This window comes from Cydia pomonella, chromosome 15, assembly GCF_033807575.1.
Source record: "Cydia pomonella isolate Wapato2018A chromosome 15, ilCydPomo1, whole genome shotgun sequence".
Classification (NCBI taxonomy): Eukaryota; Metazoa; Arthropoda; class Insecta; order Lepidoptera; family Tortricidae; genus Cydia; species Cydia pomonella.
In genome coordinates, this window is record NC_084717.1 from 117,928 (window position 1) to 138,951 (window position 21,024).

The 21,024-nt window shown below is 41.1% G+C and overlaps 2 protein-coding genes across 2 annotated transcripts in view; one reads left to right on the forward strand and one right to left on the reverse strand.

Moving 5' to 3' along the window:
• LOC133525814 (tRNA 2'-phosphotransferase 1) lies at positions 1–6,312 on the reverse strand. The gene is given in 8 exon segments (XM_061862203.1): positions 1–250; positions 253–306; positions 309–407; positions 3,529–3,561; positions 3,564–3,660; positions 3,662–3,738; positions 4,713–4,889; positions 6,252–6,312. Coding segments are annotated over 8 exon segments (711 nt in total). The 3' UTR covers positions 1–137.
• LOC133525486 (V-type proton ATPase catalytic subunit A) overlaps positions 6,285–21,024 on the forward strand; it is a 25,039-nt gene continuing 10,299 nt past the window's right edge. Inside the window, exons 1-7 of the mRNA XM_061861742.1 lie at positions 6,285–6,324; positions 8,751–8,855; positions 10,390–10,502; positions 10,968–11,195; positions 14,001–14,138; positions 14,691–14,842; positions 16,965–17,089. Of these exons, the coding sequence (XP_061717726.1) occupies positions 8,795–8,855; positions 10,390–10,502; positions 10,968–11,195; positions 14,001–14,138; positions 14,691–14,842; positions 16,965–17,089 (817 nt within the window). The 5' untranslated portion in view covers positions 6,285–6,324; positions 8,751–8,794. The remainder of the gene's footprint in view (positions 6,325–8,750; positions 8,856–10,389; positions 10,503–10,967; positions 11,196–14,000; positions 14,139–14,690; positions 14,843–16,964; positions 17,090–21,024) is intronic.

Here is a 21,024-nt window from a genome sequence, read left to right on the forward strand (position 1 = left end):
TCTTCACTTTCCATCACGTGTGACTAGAGCCAATCGCCGATCACTTTTTAATAAAAAAAAATATATGATTTTTCGAACCCATAAAATAGTGCAAACAAATCACCAACCTGTAGCAAACTTCAACGACTCTATCAAAGTTACTTGGCCTCTAACAAGCCGTTGTCATTGCCCGGAGTCAGTATGACTCCATTATCCGACTCGTAGAACTTTATACCATCCTCCAGCGCCTTACTCAAGTTAACGTAATATGTATCTGTGCGTTGTTCCTCAGTCCACTGATTACGGTCCGATCTGTATTTAAACCTTGGCAAGATGGATATGGCGTCTTCTCATTCGGCTGAGCCCGCTCTGTTTTATCTGTGGCCAGCAATTTGTGTAAGTGCCATGGACAACTGTAGGGTATTGGCCTGTAGAAAAAAAAAAATATATTATTTAACATTTAATGAGGGACTATCTGAAAAACGATTTGAATTTATGACAAGCTCCTCAACTAATTGCTTACAGATATCTGGAAAAAATATTGGCGTGTAGCAAAATTATCTAAGACACAGATATCTACATTGACCACAGAACAGGAACGGAAATAACATAGAATCCGCCTTTGAGAACATTACCGTTCAAATTCTCGTAGACAATTAGCACACATACACAATTACGCCTACATTTAAATAAGGCGATACGTTTACAGAGCCTGCAATCAAAACTGGTGAACGAAATAATAGTCATCTCTATTACACTAATGTACACAGCTAAGTGTCGATGAAATGCATATTATGTCAATAACTACCAATAGTACCAATCAGCGACATTAATCTGCTAATAACCTGCCTACTGTACGTACTGGCAGCTGAGAGTTCGCGGTTCATATTTCGATTAGAATATGACCTGGACAGGGATATGTTTATGCCATAATAGGTCGAAAAAACCAGTAAAATAATCCATGTATAATCATTTTGTGCAGATTATGAAATGACAGACTAAGCCAACGTAAGTAAATGTTTATTGTTGTTGTTAACATATTCCGCTATAATAAGTACTTTATTATCAATCTGTATGGCAGTGCGTAGTCACGTTCAGGTACAACCAGCAAAATTAAATGGGTACACGAATCGAGTCAAAAATATTTGAACAGGGGGAGTGACAAGAAAGGCTCATTTCCCACTTTCAGTTCCAACGGAAATATTTTTTGCGCTGTGTAAATGCAAGATGGATGAAAGATTTCTGGGCCACTGCAAGTGAAAATGCACAACGGAAGAAAGATTCGACAAATAGTCTTAGCCATACAGGGATATACGAGTATATTAAGTAGTGACTTTAAAGGTCATACTGAGCTGAGAAAAAATTGCCTGTTTCATACATTCCGGCTGATTCTGATGCCGCTGATTTCTATGGGACAGCCAAATTTATTTTCGTGCTTTCGGTATTGGTCCTATAATAAAAGTTGTTTAGTATGACCTACAAAGTCACTACGCAGAGTATGGTTGGTGGTTAAAATTTCATCCTGTATATGACAGTAGAGGATGGATTCAAACTGATCAACATTTCAGATAATGTCTGTATTTATTAAGCTAATTCATTGAAAGAGTGACAGAAAAAAACATATCCTACATATAGGAGACCGGGTATGGTCATTTGTGAGGTTATTTCACGGGTTGGTTGTCACTAGAGCGGTGGTAACAAACAATTGAACAAACTGTAAATTTATAAAAGTGTTGAAATATAAGGTATTGGATATGAACATAAAACATAGTATTGGGACCGCGCGTGACCCAACTTGCCATCTAGTGTTGACAAGTTTTCAAGGCAAGCACTCATTTTATAAATTTTACCTTTGAAATAATTTAGATATTGATATCAAAATTTATTTAAGTGTATTCAGTCAATTGAATGAATATTCAATGAACATGTGCTACCAAAATCTGATACAAAAAATACATGTGCTATCAAAATAACTTTATAAGCATTACAGACCAAACACTGTTTATTATTGACAATATGAATCACAATATATCCATTGATTTAGAATTTACAACAAGCAAATCCACTGATAACCCATTCCAATATAGAAAATACCTAAATCAAACATAGGTAATAAAATAGTCTACTTTCATTTGGCATAACATCATCGCTATTATCGTTCGTAATCTAAAAAGTCATATGTTGCTATGAAAGTCGTATGCAGTTACGTTTTAGCTTCGCATGGTAGTACTGAACAAATGTCTTCTTATTTATTCCAAATTTTACTGAAGTTATCTGATTAGTTACTCGTGAAAAGTGAGTGCACTGTCCTTGGAATTACCAGAATAACTTCTGCACCACTTTACGACACATTAAGAGATGTTTAATTATAAAAAAAAACTTTGTTTTTATAAGCCGATTTAGCCATCTGTCATTGACTATCAATTCGGTCGAACTGAACTTGCCATTCGAGTAGTTTGTAAGCGCCGCCCACCTCAGAGTAGTTTACGTTGAGCTATAATTGAGCGGACAGAATGCTTCTATGTTTTATTTCCGTTCACTGCTACAGAATCATAAAATATGACCGCAGCCAGCAAAATGCCCCACTTTGTTGCTTGCCATAAGGACTCCTTGTCAGGTTATTCGTATAAAGATACAAAGCAAAGCTCGTTCCGTATTGCAAGATTTGCAAGCAACAAAGTGGAGCGTTTTGATGGCCGCGGTCACACATAATAATTTTAAGTTAAGCAATCTTGTCCTATATCAAAAATAAACACTTCTTCAATGAAACTTTGTCAGAGTAAAAGTTTGTAGGTATAATCTGTATTTGTACTTAGTGCTTAATGATAAGTAGTCACAAGAACCTATTATGTGGCTGTTTTGAACATGATACAAGCCGAGCTTATCATAATGAGCACTAATAAACCCACCATTGGACTGTATACATACCTAAATAAATATCGAACAAGTCAACTGACACTGGACATACAATTATTATAATATTCAAATATAAGTATGAAGAATATTCCTGCAAAACAGGCATGTTATAAATCTACATGGCCATGGCTGATCTGATCCAATATTTCTGATTTGAAACAGAATAATGGCCATTTCAAGATAACTTTTGTTTGAAACAGTTGCCATCTTCCCTTGCATTATGCAGATATTAGGGAGTTTTTCGTACTTTGGACAAAACTCTTTTACGATCACCTTCATACTTTTGAAATCACACCTATCAAAAGTTTAGTATAGGACAATTAGGGACACATTTTTGGACTTTTCTGAACAATTGTTTCTGAAAATGCTGAGGTTCGCTCCTTTTTAGCATCATAATTTTTAAAAGTTTTTTATAAGTTATTGATTAAAATGAAACTTAATACTGATTAAGTTTCATTTTAAGGCTTGTAATGTTTTTGTAGCATTGCCTGGTAAACATTTTTCAATGTGGTGTTAAATAAAAAAACTTCTAGTCATGTCAAATACTTTGGCCTTACACTAAAATGAAATGAAATTAAATTATGTTAAGTGCTCTCATGTGATTTGAAAAGTTAAGATGCAATCATAGTTTACTCACTGTCAGAATAGGAGTCAACTCCGCGTCATAACTTTGTCAATGCTGTGTCCCTGGTTAGCCTTGATCTCTGTGGCCCCGGTGTCAGCGTTCACTCTCAGTTGGAATCTCTGTTTCTCATTATTTTGGATGGACCAGCTTTATGTCACTGCTGCTGTACTGTTTGAATGATTTGTGCTTTAATATTTTTTCAATGTCAATGTATCCTTCTGGGCTAAAACACAAAATATGTTTGTATTTTGAACAACGCACTGTGATGCTTAGGCCAGTTGGTAGTGACTGGCAATAAAGCTGCTGGTACTGGGCTTGAATCCATGTTGTATTTATTTATATGATGAGCCCATGTTCATCCTGCATATTTGTTATGAGTCCCCGGGAAGTTTGACCCAATTTCACCTTCCCATACAAACGGAGTTTCATTCTCATTTAAACTATGTGTTGGATTATATTGAAACTTTGCACATACAATGACATGAGGTATATCTAGTTCTGTAATTAGTTTATATAGCTCCAATTTTTAAAACAAACGAAAGAGAGCCAAAAAAGGGTTTTGTATGAAAAACTTAAATTGGTGGTACTTTTTTTAACTATGGTATCTAAAGTTACATAGAGAAATTACAGGCATCTGGCATAGATATACTTTATCCTATTGTAAGTAGGTACAAAGTTTCAGAGCAATCTGGCTAGTCTTATAAAAACAGGAGTGTAACATAGTTGTATGGAGAGGCAAGCTTGCTGGGGACCCTCTAAGTTATTATACCAAATTATTTTACACTTTGATATTGTGTGGTACATTGACACAGTGAACTGCGGTTTTTGTTACTTTAAATGTCATAACCATAAAGTCTCTGTGTGTTGCTGCTTAGTTTTAAAGCTTTTCAACAATTTGTGATTGTACCCTGCTGAATGTCACAAATGTTTGCTTTTTACAGGGTAAAGTTAGGTTATAACCAGTTTAACAACAATTTGCTCTATAAGTTAAGAAGATGAACAAAAGTACAGAGACATATGGCACCATACATACCCAATTGTGTTACAAATAAACACCTCCACGCGAAAATGAGAATCTATTTGGGTATTGACAATAATTTCAGGCTAGCATTAGAGCCAGAATAAGTAAACCGAAACTGTTCAAAGCGCCGTTATAATAATAATAATACACCTATCTATGTCAACAAATAACGTACCCTCAAGTCGAATCCTTCCTTCACCGCTCCGTGTCGCAAAAGCCACGACAAGGATTTACTCAGCTGTATATCCTTACTGTTCCTGCAAACATCACCACACCACTGAATATAAATAAGGAACAACAAGTCATACTGCTTCGTCAACAGAAATTTCAACAAAGAGAATAGTTGCACTTACATTAGCAATGCAATGTATTCAGTAAGTATTTGTGCGAGAGACGTGAAAGCACTTTATAAATAACTTTATTAATTTCGAAAATATTAAATAATAATTAACATGTGAGTGTAGGTATTAAATTAGAAAATAATGGAAATAAATACTAAAGTTGTGGATCTGTCCGGACGATTCAATATGAGGGGTTGAGGGAGAGGGTTGCCAGAAAAAAAATTCCACGTTCCCTCTACTTTTTATTGAATTCCTGCGAATATAGTTTAAAAAAAAAGTATACTATAATTTAAATATTGTACATGTGACTGACCAATGAGGGCTTAAAAAAAAATATTCTGATAATTTGCTTAAGATTTTATATATTTAAGCTACAATATAGGGACTATACTCCAATGTTCTGCCGTCAGAGAGCAGCACTATCACATCACATAAACCATAGAGTAACTTATACATACTATTCTTTAAACTAAACAGAGGGCTTACCGCAATTCGTACGTAAGTGTGGACAGGGAGGCAAACACGTCGAACGTTCGCGGTAGGCCCTCAGTTTTTTTTGAGTAGTTTTTACTATGACATTGATGTATCAAAGCGGTTTGTAACAAAGGCCTACCGCGAAAGGCGAAAATCGAAATTCGTTGTGTGGCCTCTTTATCGCTCAAATATGCAAGAGGCAGCAATAGAGAGGCAGATAACGAAATTTCGATTTTCGTGTTTCGTGGTAAGCTCTCAGAATGTGGTAGTGGCGCCCTCCACTCAGAGTTTTGCGTAATATCCCCTATTCGAAAGAAGTTGTTGCTAGGACTAGTACTTGAATAAAGACATATTTGAAGTTTATCAGCTTTTTAACCTTGCTTTAATTAATATAATTATTGGCATCAAACAAAAAAAAATGCAGATTAATAAAAGAAGGTCTGACTGTCTTTATTTAAAAAATTTAAGAAATAGCTCACTGAAGTTGACCATTTTTTTTTTTATAATTTACGTACTATTCGTTTTTATTCACAACTAAATAGATTTAGTGGTTTATTACAGCTTTTTTTCTATGAATGTTGAATTAACTAGAATTCCTCTATTTTAGGGGAAATCCTTTTTTTTTAGCACACTGGCAATAAAATTTATGTTTCGCGTTTGTTACCATTTCGTTACCTTGGTATTACCATTGTAAAAATTCTTACATAATTAAGATTTGATTTTTGTAATCTAGTTGTGTTATAATTTATTGACTTAATGTTACTGTAAAGTTTAACTAAAATGTATTTTTACAATAGATAACATTTTCTAGATAGCTGAACAAAACGCAAAAAAAATCAATGAAATGACGACCATAGACTTTAACCATAGAGAAGATAGGTTCAGCTGACTTTACTTTTATCATTGGTCTTGTGATAATTTGTAGTTCTCCGCCATTCTCGGCCCGACTTTTCCATCTTTATCGTCTTGTGAGTCTCATTTAATTATTTAACATCGAATTTGAGGTCTTGCGAGGTTTGTTTTTTAGTTGTGCTTGTGTTATTCATTGTGGATATTTAGGTAAAATCCTGATAATCGGTAAGCCTATTTACAAACTCTGCCATTGACAGAAATTTGGTAGTTCAGTGTAAAGTGACTGCTGATTGCTGAATTTTGGTACGTCGTCATAATTTTACTTCGTTTCTAAATGTGATTAATAATTTCCTTGATCATTACATGTATTTGATAGAGTCGAGGTACGTGAATTAAGTGCAATTTAATAATTAACTCCCATCATGTGATCAATTGGTGGTACATCATTTACCAACCCTAGCACACCCTTACACTAACATTGCTTTGATAAGTATTCTTATTTTGATTGAATGAATTGAAGCAATTATTTTATCCTTAATTTGGTCGTCATTTTTTGCGATTTCTCCAACACTATTTTATTCACAAAATTGTTATACAGTAGGTATATTATATTATTTAATTCAAATAAGAAAGTACATGAACATCTTATTCGAATCTTGTAGGCAATGATCACAGCTAGCAGTGAATGGGGTTTTCTTGACAAGAGATGAGATGAAAAAAATACATTTTTTTAATACTAAGTCAGTTGCAAACAAGCATACGGCCCGCCTGATGGTAAGCAATCTCTTTATCCAATGTACGCCTGCAACTCCAGAGGAGTTAAATTCGCATTGCCGACCCTAACACTCCGCAACCTCATTAAGCTCTGGCAACCTTACTCGCCATTAGGAACACAACAACTATGAGTAGGCTCTGGTGTTATTTGGCTGCTATTTCTTTATTTGTATATCTATTTAAACTTAGTTAAGTTACCCCAACATCGTTTCGAACTTTTTTGTGTGTTTATAAAATGTTTATAAAATTAACTTCCTCTCAGCTTATGAAATCAGCTTTAATATCCCTCTGACAGTAATAAATGTATATCCCATAGAAGGTGTAGACCTTCATAAGATGGGGTTCTTGTACATGTTTTTCCAGTATTTTATCATGTTGAGATCACATGATTGCTTTCATTATATCAGCCATTGAAGGAGATTAAGTACTATAGATATAAAATAGAATAAACCCTAAATTAGTTACTGCAGTACTATTTAAAATTAAAGAAATCACTCATCTTTTTCATGTCATCAACAATCAAAATTTTTTAATAGTTAAAAATTGTAAGGCAAAAATATTCATCCTAAAATATTATCTTTTCGTATTTATTCTCAATATTCTCATGTATACATTTTAGAGGTTATGAAGTGGCAATGGGGCTAGAATCATAGGTTTGTTAAAATCTGGTCCATTAAAGGGTTAAATTTGACTCATAATGAAAGTTAACATATTCAGAATTGACAATGATGGATAGTGAAGTTATCAGCAGATAAGAATCATCTGATCTGTGACAGATACCTAGCTTCACTTTAAGATATTTTGAGGTAACCTAGCTACACTGGGAATATTTATTTCACTGACAGTGTTTTTAACTGGCTTAATAATTTCTTGTAAGTATGTTACTACATTTTATATTTCTAGTTTCCTAGTTTCATATAAAAATTTTGTGCAATATTGAATTAATTTAAATTATAAAAACATCAAATAATTTTACTTCTATTTTTCAAGACAACTTGAAAAGAAAGAAAAGAAAAGAAAACTAAAGTAAAATTGAAAATAAATAAATTGTAATTGTTGTTGTATGTAATATTACTTAATTGTTTTATGAGTTTTATAAATTTAATGTTATGAAATTTTATTTCCTATAGTTTTTTTATTTCACTTCCTTTATTATACTTGGACAATGCTATGTACTCTATAATTGTCATATTGTATCAGGTGAAATACTTTAAGATTATTGTGATGTAACATATATGACGTGGTTGTAGGTACTTAACACATTGAGTGCCGGGAACCTGCTTGGCAAGCACTCTGGTTGTAGTTGCTTTCCTCTACAAAGCTGGAAAACACTAGAATCGGCTACATGTGTAGTGCTATGAAAACATTTTCATTTATTCATTACATTTTCGCAATCTGAGTAGCTTAGCAGTTGATTAATAAATATGTCTCCTTCTATTGATTGGGTTAACTGACAATGGCGGACTTGAAAATGGCTTAGCATAATATTATCAGGAATGTTAAGTTACAGATATTTACATTTTATAATTTCATTAAATTCACAACTGTTTGAACCACCATTATACTACCCAGACGAGAATGGTTAAATTACTATATTATTCAGTACAGTTTCCATCTGGTATGTTGGAACAGTCAAGTCAAGGGGTTCACCAGTACCCAAAAACGCCTCTATTATCATGACATTAAAGTGCTTGTTCCAATATTTCTGAGCACCTTGGTTGGATGGTGACCTGCAGTAATATTTATGTGAATTTTTTTATGTTTGCAGATAAGAATATAAATTCAAAATGGCGGCCGCGGGCCAATCTGAGGATGATTGCCAATGAGGAGAATGAGGACCAGTTTGGTTACGTGTTCGCCGTCTCTGGTCCCGGTGAGTAGCCTATTAGCCTAAGAAGGCTACTTTATAAAGTACTCTTAAATTACTTATTACAAGTGCCGTACCCTTTAATCACTTTTTAGAAGTGTCGATACACTCACCTGCAATGATATTATGTTACACAACGAAGAAATTTTCACAACCCACAAAAATATCTGACACGCTCTTATTTGTAGAGCATAAAAGCGTGTCACATATTATTGCAGGTGACTGTACCTACAGGTGTTCTGCGGGGATTGTGGCCAATATGCTAGGCCAGTTGCTTGAGAGCTAATGAATGTCAGGTGCCATAAAGTGCTTACAAATGTTGGAATAATATGTTTTTTTTCGGGTAAATTGGCTTCATGAGATGTAGTTTCTGGCTGAAAATTAGTCTAACTGGCGGGAATGGAGATCTATGGACGTTCTCCCACTGGAACATACATAATTTCGATGTCCACATATGCGGTGTGCTTGGGAATCAATCTCCTATTTAATTGGTTAAAAACTTATTTTTTTCTAAAGCAAGGAGTTTGGAACAAATACACTCAAGAGTAAATAAAAATGGATCACTTTGTATAATTTTTAGGGTTTGTACCCAAAACGTATCTGTCTGTCTGTGTGTTACCAGGCTGTATCTATCAATGAACCTTGATAGTTAGCCAGTTGAAATTTTCATAGATGATGTATTTCTGTTACCGCTATAACAACAATTACTAAAAATCAGAATAAAATAAATATTTAAGGGGGCTCCCATACAACAAACATGATTTTTTTTGCCGTTTTATAGACTCGCACTCGGCCGGTTTTTTATAGTTATTTTAGTTTCATCTTCATTGTTATGAGTGAACTCTAAGCTTGAGTCCATTAATAACTCTTAATCTCATTGCAATAAGGTTAGTAATGTTCAAGCATTTTTCAGTAGTGTAAGTTCAGACTTTAAATTCCTTTACTGACATGGGTGACGTCACGTTAGACGGGCATTGTCCTAATTATGTTTGGCCAAATGAGACTACGTCTCGCCTGTTACGTAATATTGCTACGAAAATAATAGTATTTTTTGGTAACAAAACCGTTGTATGGAGCACTCTTGGTCTTCTTATTTCTCTTTGGTTTAACTAACTTATGTATAAGATGTAAGCCTAGAAACCTAATGTTTTAAAGCCAGAATTAAGAAGTCATGTATATCCGAAGAATACACTCGAAAGCATTTGTTGAGCTAGTTTCAAGGGAATCACTCCGAAAAAGTAATACAAAACGAGCGATGTCATTTTTTCCAATGTGAACCTTAAACCAGAATGCTAAACTTGAAATTCTATTGCCGCGTATGTGGTCGATAAATCGTACTATGCCTGGAAATGGATTAATAATTTGCGCATTGTCAACAAAAGACGACACGAAGAAAAATCAACTGGAGTTTATATCCTTGGGTTCTAGTGTGTCTAAAATCGAAGTAACGTTACAGGATGTAGAAGACGTTTTTGCCTAACTATTGTATGTAGGTCTAGGTATATGAATGTATTCGTATAATATTCGTCTCGTTCTTCAGTCGTGACGGCGGAAAAGATGTCTGGAGCGGCTATGTACGAGTTGGTGCGTGTCGGATACAACGAGCTGGTGGGAGAGATCATCCGTCTGGAGGGAGACATGGCCACCATTCAGGTAAATACTTACTAAATATCTCCTTACTCATCTTAGAGTATACCTAGTTGCATTATATAAGCGTCCGGGGTTGCCTTTGGCAACTATGAATGGGTGCAGGCCCACTGCTAAATCAACAAGGCTTATAGGTGACTGCTGTGCAATCAGCATCAAAAAGATGGTGCAGTACAAGTACATTGTCGTAACACACCTTTGTTGCCATAGGAATATGGATCTGTTCCGATTTATTTGGCTACTTTGGCCGGCACTATCTATTTGACGCTGACTGTACTTACTTAGTTTATGACGTCGCTACGTTTGTAAATTCCGACATGTGCTTGATTCTTGAAAACTGAAATTTTACCCTTAAAGCTTGCTATACTTTCGTGGAATCGTGAAATTTTTAAGTGCAATATATAAAAATATTTTGTATCTATCAGAAAAATTATATATGTAAAGTTAATTCTAAATTCGTATTTAAATCAGGTGTACGAGGAAACCTCAGGCGTAACCGTCGGCGACCCCGTGCTCCGCACCGGCAAGCCGCTGTCCGTGGAGCTCGGCCCCGGCATCCTGGGCTCCATCTTCGACGGCATCCAGCGCCCGCTCAAGGACATCAACGAGATGACGCAGTCCATCTACATCCCCCGCGGTGTCAACGTGCCCTGTCTGTCGCGCGAAATGAGCTGGGAGTTCAACCCCCTCAATGTCAAGGTCAGTCATACTTGGCTCCATCTTCGACGGCATCCAGCCCCCGCTCAAGGACATCAACGAGATGACGCAGTCCATCTACATCCCCCGCGGTGTCAACGTGCCCTGTCTGTCGCGCGAAATGAGCTGGGAGTTCAACCCCCTCAATGTCAAGGTCAGTCATACTTGGCTCCATCTTCGACGGCATCCAGCCCCCGCTCAAGGACATCAACGAGATGACGCAGTCCATCTACATCCCCCGCGGTGTCAACGTGCCCTGTCTGTCGCGCGAAATGAGCTGGGAGTTCAACCCCCTCAATGTCAAGGTCAGTCATACTTGGCTCCATCTTCGACGGCATCCAGCCCCCGCTCAAGGACATCAACGAGATGACGCAGTCCATCTACATCCACCGCGGTGTCAACGTGCCCTGTCTGTCGCGCGAAATGAGCTGGGAGTTCAACCCCCTCAATGTCAAGGTCAGTCATACTTGGCTCCATCTTCGACGGCATCCAGCGCCCGCTCAAGGACATCAACGAGATGACGCAGTCCATCTACATCCCCCGCGGTGTCAACGTGCCCTGTCTGTCGCGCGAAATGAGCTGGGAGTTCAACCCCCTCAATGTCAAGGTCAGTCATACTTGGCTCCATCTTCGACGGCATCCAGCCCCCGCTCAAGGACATCAACGAGATGACGCAGTCCATCTACATCCCCCGCGGTGTCAACGTGCCCTGTCTGTCGCGCGAAATGAGCTGGGAGTTCAACCCCCTCAATGTCAAGGTCAGTCATACTTGGCTCCATCTTCGACGGCATCCAGCCCCCGCTCAAGGACATCAACGAGATGACGCAGTCCATCTACATCCCCCGCGGTGTCAACGTGCCCTGTCTGTCGCGCGAAATGAGCTGGGAGTTCAACCCCCTCAATGTCAAGGTCAGTCATACTTGGCTCCATCTTCGACGGCATCCAGCCCCCGCTCAAGGACATCAACGAGATGACGCAGTCCATCTACATCCACCGCGGTGTCAACGTGCCCTGTCTGTCGCGCGAAATGAGCTGGGAGTTCAACCCCCTCAATGTCAAGGTCAGTCATACTTGGCTCCATCTTCGACGGCATCCAGCCCCCGCTCAAGGACATCAACGAGATGACGCAGTCCATCTACATCCCCCGCGGTGTCAACGTGCCCTGTCTGTCGCGCGAAATGAGCTGGGAGTTCAACCCCCTCAATGTCAAGGTCAGTCATACTTGGCTCCATCTTCGACGGCATCCAGCCCCCGCTCAAGGACATCAACGAGATGACGCAGTCCATCTACATCCCCCGCGGTGTCAACGTGCCCTGTCTGTCGCGCGAAATGAGCTGGGAGTTCAACCCCCTCAATGTCAAGGTCAGTCATACTTGGCTCCATCTTCGACGGCATCCAGCCCCCGCTCAAGGACATCAACGAGATGACGCAGTCCATCTACATCCCCCGCGATGTCAACGTGCCCTGTCTGTCGCGCGAAATGAGCTGGGAGTTCAACCCCCTCAATGTCAAGGTCAGTCATACTTGGCTCCATCTTCGACGGCATCCAGCGCCCGCTCAAGGACATCAACGAGATGACGCAGTCCATCTACATCCCCCGCGGTGTCAACGTGCCCTGTCTGTCGCGCGAAATGAGCTGGGAGTTCAACCCCCTCAATGTCAAGGTCAGTCATACTTGGCTCCATCTTCGACGGCATCCAGCCCCCGCTCAAGGACATCAACGAGATGACGCAGTCCATCTACATCCCCCGCGGTGTCAACGTGCCCTGTCTGTCGCGCGAAATGAGCTGGGAGTTCAACCCCCTCAATGTCAAGGTCAGTCATACTTGGCTCCATCTTCGACGGCATCCAGCCCCCGCTCAAGGACATCAACGAGATGACGCAGTCCATCTACATCCCCCGCGGTGTCAACGTGCCCTGTCTGTCGCGCGAAATGAGCTGGGAGTTCAACCCCCTCAATGTCAAGGTCAGTCATACTTGGCTCCATCTTCGACGGCATCCAGCGCCCGCTCAAGGACATCAACGAGATGACGCAGTCCATCTACATCCCCCGCGGTGTCAACGTGCCCTGTCTGTCGCGTGAAATGAGCTGGGAGTTCAACCCCCTCAATGTCAAGGTCAGTCATACTTGGCTCCATCTTCGACGGCATCCAGCGCCCGCTCAAGGACATCAACGAGATGACGCAGTCCATCTACATCCCCCGCGGTGTCAACGTGCCCTGTCTGTCGCGCGAAATGAGCTGGGAGTTCAACCCCCTCAATGTCAAGGTCAGTCATACTTCTAGGTGACCTGTGAACTGTCGTCTGTGGCAGCACGAGGGTCGTCTGTTTATTGGCACGAACAGTAGATGTCACTCTAAACTAAACTTCTGCCAAATTTCAAGAAGTTGTCTTACAAACAAAGAGAGACAACATTGGAGAGCTCCGCTAACTAACCATTAAGACCTCGCTCCACTCGGTTAGAAAGGAGGTATCAACTGTCCATGATCCTCGGCGCCGGCATCGCACTCACTTGGTCCTTTAATTATAGTTCTTATTTCCCCCACATAAAGTCAAATTTGTCCTCAGCTCGCTCCTCTCAACACACAATATTTGTGGACTCGATTATAGTTCCTATTTCCTCAGATATTATAAGGACCCATTTGCATGCTGCCAAAAACGGCTAAAAAGGCTAGGATATGTAGCTTTTGTAACACCTTTTATGTAAATTATGAATTATGATAAAGTAGGATTAGTCCTTAGACTAAAGTTGTACTCTATTATTATATAGGTGTCACTTCCCCCACCTAACCCCCCCCCTGTCCGCAGGTGGGCTCGCACATCACGGGCGGGGACCTGTACGGCGTGGTGCACGAGAACACGCTGGTGAAGCACCGCATGATCGTGCCCCCCAAGGCCAAGGGCACCGTCACCTACATCGCGCCCTCCGGCAACTACAAAGTCACTGTAAGTACAATTGTTTATGTTCAATGATCATTTGTAGTCTTAATTGCTTAGGCATAAGGTTTAAAGGTGGTCAGTTACGCGTTGCGTTAGCTAGTTCTGCTTTTAAAATTACTTTATATGACGCAGTCAATCTACATCCCCCGCGGTGTCAACGTGCCCTGTCTTTCACGCGAAATGAGTTAGGAGATAAACCCCTTTACTATTTTAGCACTTTGCTCAGAATTTAATCCTCATCAAGGCGGTCTTTGCGATCACACGTGTCTTTTAAAATGTTTGTTCTATGCTCAAAAACTGGTATTCGATTGTCAGTTGTAAGCTGGCAGCCTTTATAAAGATTAAATTATCGGTTTTGGTATTAGGGCAACAAAAGTTGTAAACATTGTAACTATAGGTATACTTTATTTTACATCTTAGATACGAAAACAACAGTTCGAATGTTCCTATTTGTCCAACCAATGTGTTATTTTATTACAAAATCAGGCCAATAAAACTGTTATTTCATTATCTGAGATACAAAGACAAGGCTTACACCTTCATAACCTTTGTTTATAGGATATCGTGCTAGAGACCGAGTTCGACGGCGAAAAGAACAAGTTCAGCATGTTGCAAGTGTGGCCCGTGCGTCAACCCCGCCCCAGTGCAGAGAAACAGCCCGCCAACCACCCGCTGCTCACCGGCCAGCGCGTGCTCGACTCTCTGTTCCCGTACGTAGTCTGGGATAGCACGGCGCCTTCACTAGTGTCACTAGCGTCCGTCGTTGTATAGAACAAGTTCAGCATGTTGCAAGTGTGGCCCGTGCGTCAACCCCGCCCCAGTGCAGAGAAACAGCCCGCCAACCACCCGCTGCTCACCGGCCAGCGCGTGCTCGACTCTCTGTTCCCGTACGTAGTCTGGGATAGCACGGCGCCTTCACTAGTGTCACTAGCGTCCGTCGTTGTATAGAACAAGTTCAGCATGTTGCAAGTGTGGCCCGTGCGTCAACCCCGCCCCAGTGCAGAGAAACAGCCCGCCAACCACCCGCTGCTCACCGGCCAGCGCGTGCTCGACTCTCTGTTCCCGTACGTAGTCTGGGATAGCACGGCGCCTTCACTAGTGTCACTAGCGTCCGTCGTTGTATAGAACAAGTTCAGCATGTTGCAAGTGTGGCCCGTGCGTCAACCCCGCCCCAGTGCAGAGAAACAGCCCGCCAACCACCCGCTGCTCACCGGCCAGCGCGTGCTCGACTCTCTGTTCCCGTACGTAGTCTGGGATAGCACGGCGCCTTCACTAGTGTCACTAGCGTCCGTCGTTGTATAGAACAAGTTCAGCATGTTGCAAGTGTGGCCCGTGCGTCAACCCCGCCCCAGTGCAGAGAAACAGCCCGCCAACCACCCGCTGCTCACCGGCCAGCGCGTGCTCGACTCTCTGTTCCCGTACGTAGTCTGGGATAGCACGGCGCCTTCACTAGTGTCACTAGCGTCCGTCGTTGTATAGAACAAGTTCAGCATGTTGCAAGTGTGGCCCGTGCGTCAACCCCGCCCCAGTGCAGAGAAACAGCCCGCCAACCACCCGCTGCTCACCGGCCAGCGCGTGCTCGACTCTCTGTTCCCGTACGTAGTCTGGGATAGCACGGCGCCTTCACTAGTGTCACTAGCGTCCGTCGTTGTATAGAACAAGTTCAGCATGTTGCAAGTGTGGCCCGTGCGTCAACCCCGCCCCAGTGCAGAGAAACAGCCCGCCAACCACCCGCTGCTCACCGGCCAGCGCGTGCTCGACTCTCTGTTCCCGTACGTAGTCTGGGATAGCACGGCGCCTTCACTAGTGTCACTAGCGTCCGTCGTTGTATAGAACAAGTTCAGCATGTTGCAAGTGTGGCCCGTGCGTCAACCCCGCCCCAGTGCAGAGAAACAGCCCGCCAACCACCCGCTGCTCACCGGCCAGCGCGTGCTCGACTCTCTGTTCCCGTACGTAGTCTGGGATAGCACGGCGCCTTCACTAGTGTCACTAGCGTCCGTCGTTGTATAGAACAAGTTGAAAATGTTGTAACTGTTGCAAGTGTGACCTGTAACAACACACCGAGCTTGATATAAAACTGCGCTAACACTACTTTCCCTGGCGTCCATTGCTATATAGAACAAGTTCAAAATGTAACTGTTGCAAGTGTGACCCGTGACAACACATTGAGTCTGATATAAAACTGCGCCTACACTAGTTTCCCTAGCGTCCGTTGTTATATAGAACATGTTTTGCAGTTCTATCCCTTTCAATTTTAAGTATTCCCGACTGTCCAATAGCTTAAAAGGCTGGAGTATTCATAATATATCAATCGAATAGGTTTTTACTGTGAGCTGGAAAACAACCTTTAAAACGTAAAACAGCATTAAAGCGTATTCACAAATTATTTTCTAGCTGAAAGTTAAAGTCCAAATTTCCGTAATTAGAGCTGTCTGGATAAGAGTCAGAGGCTCAAGACGACACATTTTTGAGTGCGAAGATGGAGTAGGGATCATATACTGAAAGTCCCCCAAGACCCCTCTTTTCTACTACCTCTTTACATCAATACTGAAGGCAGAAGTTAAAGTTGCCAGCATTTCCATCAGCATATCCATCGGCCCCAAACTAGGCTGAGCCTAGTTTGGGGCCGATGGATATTAGCTTAATTGTAAAATCTAATTTATGTTAAGTTAAATCTGTTATGTCAATTTGTATAAAAAGTTTGGTAAATAAATAAACGATTTAAATTTAAATCTACCGAAAAATATATTGTAATTACGGTAAATATGATTTATTACTAACACCCAGCAGTGCCGCAAAACTGCAAGTCAGACAAACATGTTATGTCTATAGGTGCGTCCAGGGCGGCACCACCGCCATCCCCGGAGCCTTCGGGTGCGGCAAGACGGTCATCTCGCAGGCGCTGTCCAAGTACTCCAACTCCGACGTCATCGTCTACGTGGGCTGCGGAGAGCGTGGTACGTCTCCCACGCCGGCCGGGGGACTATGGACTGCGAGCCGGGAAGCTTTTGTGACCCACTTCTGTCCGGGAGAAAATAAAGTGTTGTCTCTCAACATTTTGGGGTGGTTTAGTTCCTCCACTGACGTAGAGGCGGCCGACTTGACCTGCACAAAGCTTGATATTACGTCTCCCTTGTTTATTTCATGGGTTACTTCCCGTAAAGCTATGATGGTCTTGACGTCGATTAGTGAGACGGTGCTGTAGATGACAGAATCTGAAAAAGAAACTTAAAACTAATACTTACCTATACTTATATCTATATATACCTTTTTTACTTACCTATTTTGTATGATGATGTACTTCTTATATAAATAAATCTATACTTACGCATTGAATAGTGAGCACGAGCGACATGCAACGTTATATATACATACATAGATGCATACGTACCTGTATCGAAGCCAAATCAGTTGCTAACTGACCACTGTCACACACAGACGCTGTCCCTCGCGGCCGCTATAACTATTTCATTTTCGTATACCTACTTGTTTTTTCTCCTGCTACTCTTCTTCCCTGCACCCTTTTCACCATCTATAGTCTACAAAGTGGTCCTTCGAGCCGGATCTGGAAATTTCCTGACCGCCGCGCAAGATGGTGAACACCCGCAGAAACGTTAAAAAAGAACGTGAAAAGCAGGAACGCGATATGAAACAGGCGGACAAGGAGGAAAGTGATGTGAAGCAACTCACTAAGGAGTCTACCGATGAAAACTCGAAGAAAAACGTTAAGGAATTCGACAAGACTTACGTAGCACCCGAGCCAGGAGAGGGTACTTCAACAATGTTTTTGAGCCCGGCTGATAAAGAGCCCCAACACCCATCCGGTTCACGCTGTAGCAATCGCTCGAAGTCGAAGAAATCTCCGTCGTTTAAGAGTATATTATTAGATAAACGCAAAAATTTAAAAATAAAAGCTGCTGAACAGTTAGCTCGCATACAGTCGGAATTAGTTCAAAAGAAATTAGCGGCAGATCTAGCAGCCTTGGAAGAAAAATACAGTCACATATCGTCGTCGAAGTCAAGTGAAAAGAAGGATAATGGAAGTGAAATTGAGAAGTGGATCGTCCAAGGTCAACAAGTGCTTCAACAGGCTCGCGAGGAGGGTGACGTCACTGGCCGCCCGCCGGCGCTTGCCGCCAACGATTCAGAAGCCACCGTGTCTATGCTGGCGCAGGCCCTCAAGGATCTCACAGCTTCCACCTGCAAACAAAATAATAATTTAATTAGTCGTTTGAGTACACCGCGAGAACTACCTACCTTCTCTGGTGATGCTATGGAGTGGCTAAACTTTAAACAATCCTTTGATGAATCTACAGAACTCTGTAATTACAGTGCTAAAGAAAATATGTGGCGTTTGAGGAAGTGCCTCGTCGGCGCGGCACGAGAAGCAGTAGCGGCATTACTTACCAGCGGTTCGTCGCCCGACACCATCATGGCAACCCTCCAACTGCAATTTGGAAACCCAGAATTAATCATAAATAATATCATGAATGATATTAAGAAGTTACCTGCTTTGCCTCAAGATTATATTGGAGACATTGTGAAATTTTCAATAAAAATTAAAAACTTCATGGCAGCAGTAAAAACGCACAACCGAGATGAGTACCTAAAAGGCGTCAGTATTTGTACAATCGACTTATCAAAGTTACCGACGGCCTTACTCACTAAGTGGTCGGATTATTATTATAAACAAAAAGAAATAAAAATCGACATCAAGCTAACCAAGTTGGAATTATTATCACAGTTCCTCTCAGAAGAAGCTACAAAAATTACTGAATCTGGTATCAGTTTACTAAACATGAAGCAAATAAATTACAGTATTGATAAAAGTGGATTAAACAACATGCAGTTTGTACGACAAGTCAACAAACAGAAAAATGCAAGTTTTGCAAGTTATCCTTTCACAGCCTAATTAATTGCAGGCTATTTAAAAAATCATTACGCAAAGAGCGATGGAACTTTGTGAGAAATAATGGGATTTGTTTTAAATGCTTATCAGCTGATCATGATAAGGAAACCTGCCGAGCGCCGATGTGCGACAAGGACGGTTGCGCACAGCCACACCATGCACTACTTCATTACCCTATCAACAAACAAACCCCGAAGCAAGTTCATGTCGTTGATGTTATCGCTGAAGACAAGGATTTGGACCAGGTGGAGCCTGAAGACGATTCCCAATCCTCACAGCCCGAAAGTGAGCCCGCGTCTGAGAATAGTATTGTGGCGAACGTTAGTGATAATAACAACAAAGTACTTTTAAAAGTTGTTCGTGTCAATGTTCACGGTCCTAAGGGTGTGATCACAACGCACGCCTTTTTAGACGACGGTGCGGCAATTTCATTGATTTCGGAAAACGTGGTAAATCGAGTGGGGTTGACTGGAAAAACTCAAAATTTGCGTTTACGTGGTGCTTGGAACTCTGGAGAAATCTTGTGCAAATCGGAACTAGTGGACTTAAAAATATCAAACGTGGACAATGAATGTTTTGAAATTACGTGCTCGAAAAATGTCGGAGCTGAATATACCAGTGCAAAAATTATCTAAAATAAACATTAAAAACTACGAACACTTAAGTGAATTAAATAACTATTATTATCAAAATACGAATGTGAAACCGGAACTATTGATTGGACAAGATTATTATCACCTAATTTTGCCTCTTAAAATAATTTCGCGTAAATGGAACGAACCTTGTGCTACGTTAACTGTTTTAGGATGGTGTGTCCACGGCCCTATAAATCAAGACTCGTCAAAGAAGCGCACTGCCAGCGACATCCTATTCGTGTCTCACTCTCCCTCGCGTGCGCATCATTATCGCTCGCTCCCTCTTGGCAAGTCAGGCGCATCACCTATTGTTGATGAAGCTGGCCGCCTTACCTACGATAACCGCGGCCTGCCCGGCGCGCGCGCCGCCCCTGTAAGTACATGTGCGTCAGCCGTGTTGTCGCCGGCCGAGCAAACCTGTTGTGTTGAATCGTCAGTTTTATTTATTGATGTGAGCGAGCCCGCTGATAATTACAACGCAGATGTGTTATTGCACGAAACAGTGAGAAATTATTTTAACTTAGAAAGTGTCGGCGTAACTTCAAAAAAGAGGGAAAATAAAGAAGAACAACAGGCAATTTCTGTTTTAAATGACACGGCGAAGTTAAAAAATGGCAGATGGGAAGTAGGACTTCCTTGGAAAAATAAAGAAAAATTTGTGGAATCTTACTCAACTGCGGAAAGAAGGTTAAAATCCGTGGAGAAGCGATTACGAAGCAACGAAGAATACGCTTCGAGATATCGCGAGCGAATAAGACACTTATTTGAAAATGATTACGCAAGAGAATTAAAACGGGAAGAAAGTGGGAATAGAATTTGGGTAATTCCCCACTTCGGAGTGGATAATCCCAGGAAGAAGAAATTGAGACTAGTCTTTGACTGTGCTAGTATTTCTCATGGAAAATGCCTAAATGATTATTTGCTTCAAGGCCCTGATTTATTGAACTCACTTTATGGGATTATGTTACGATTCAGAGAAAACCCCATAGGAATAACGGGTGACATTCGCGACATGTTTCTGAGAATCAAAATAAGAGAAGAAGATCAACACGCCTTAAGATTTTTATGGCGCGACAGTCAAGATCAACCAATAAAACAATATATTATGACGTCACTTTTATTTGGAGGAAATTGCAGCCCATTTATTGCACAATTTATAAGAGATAAGAATTTTCAACAATTCTCCGAAACAAAGCCTAATGCCGTCCGAGCTATTATGCATAGTCATTACGTAGACGATTTCATAGACTCGCTGCCCACAGAAAGCGAAGCGATAAATATTATTGACGATGTTTCTACGGTGCATAAATTCGAAGGATTTGAGATACGTGGCTGGACAAGTAACGAC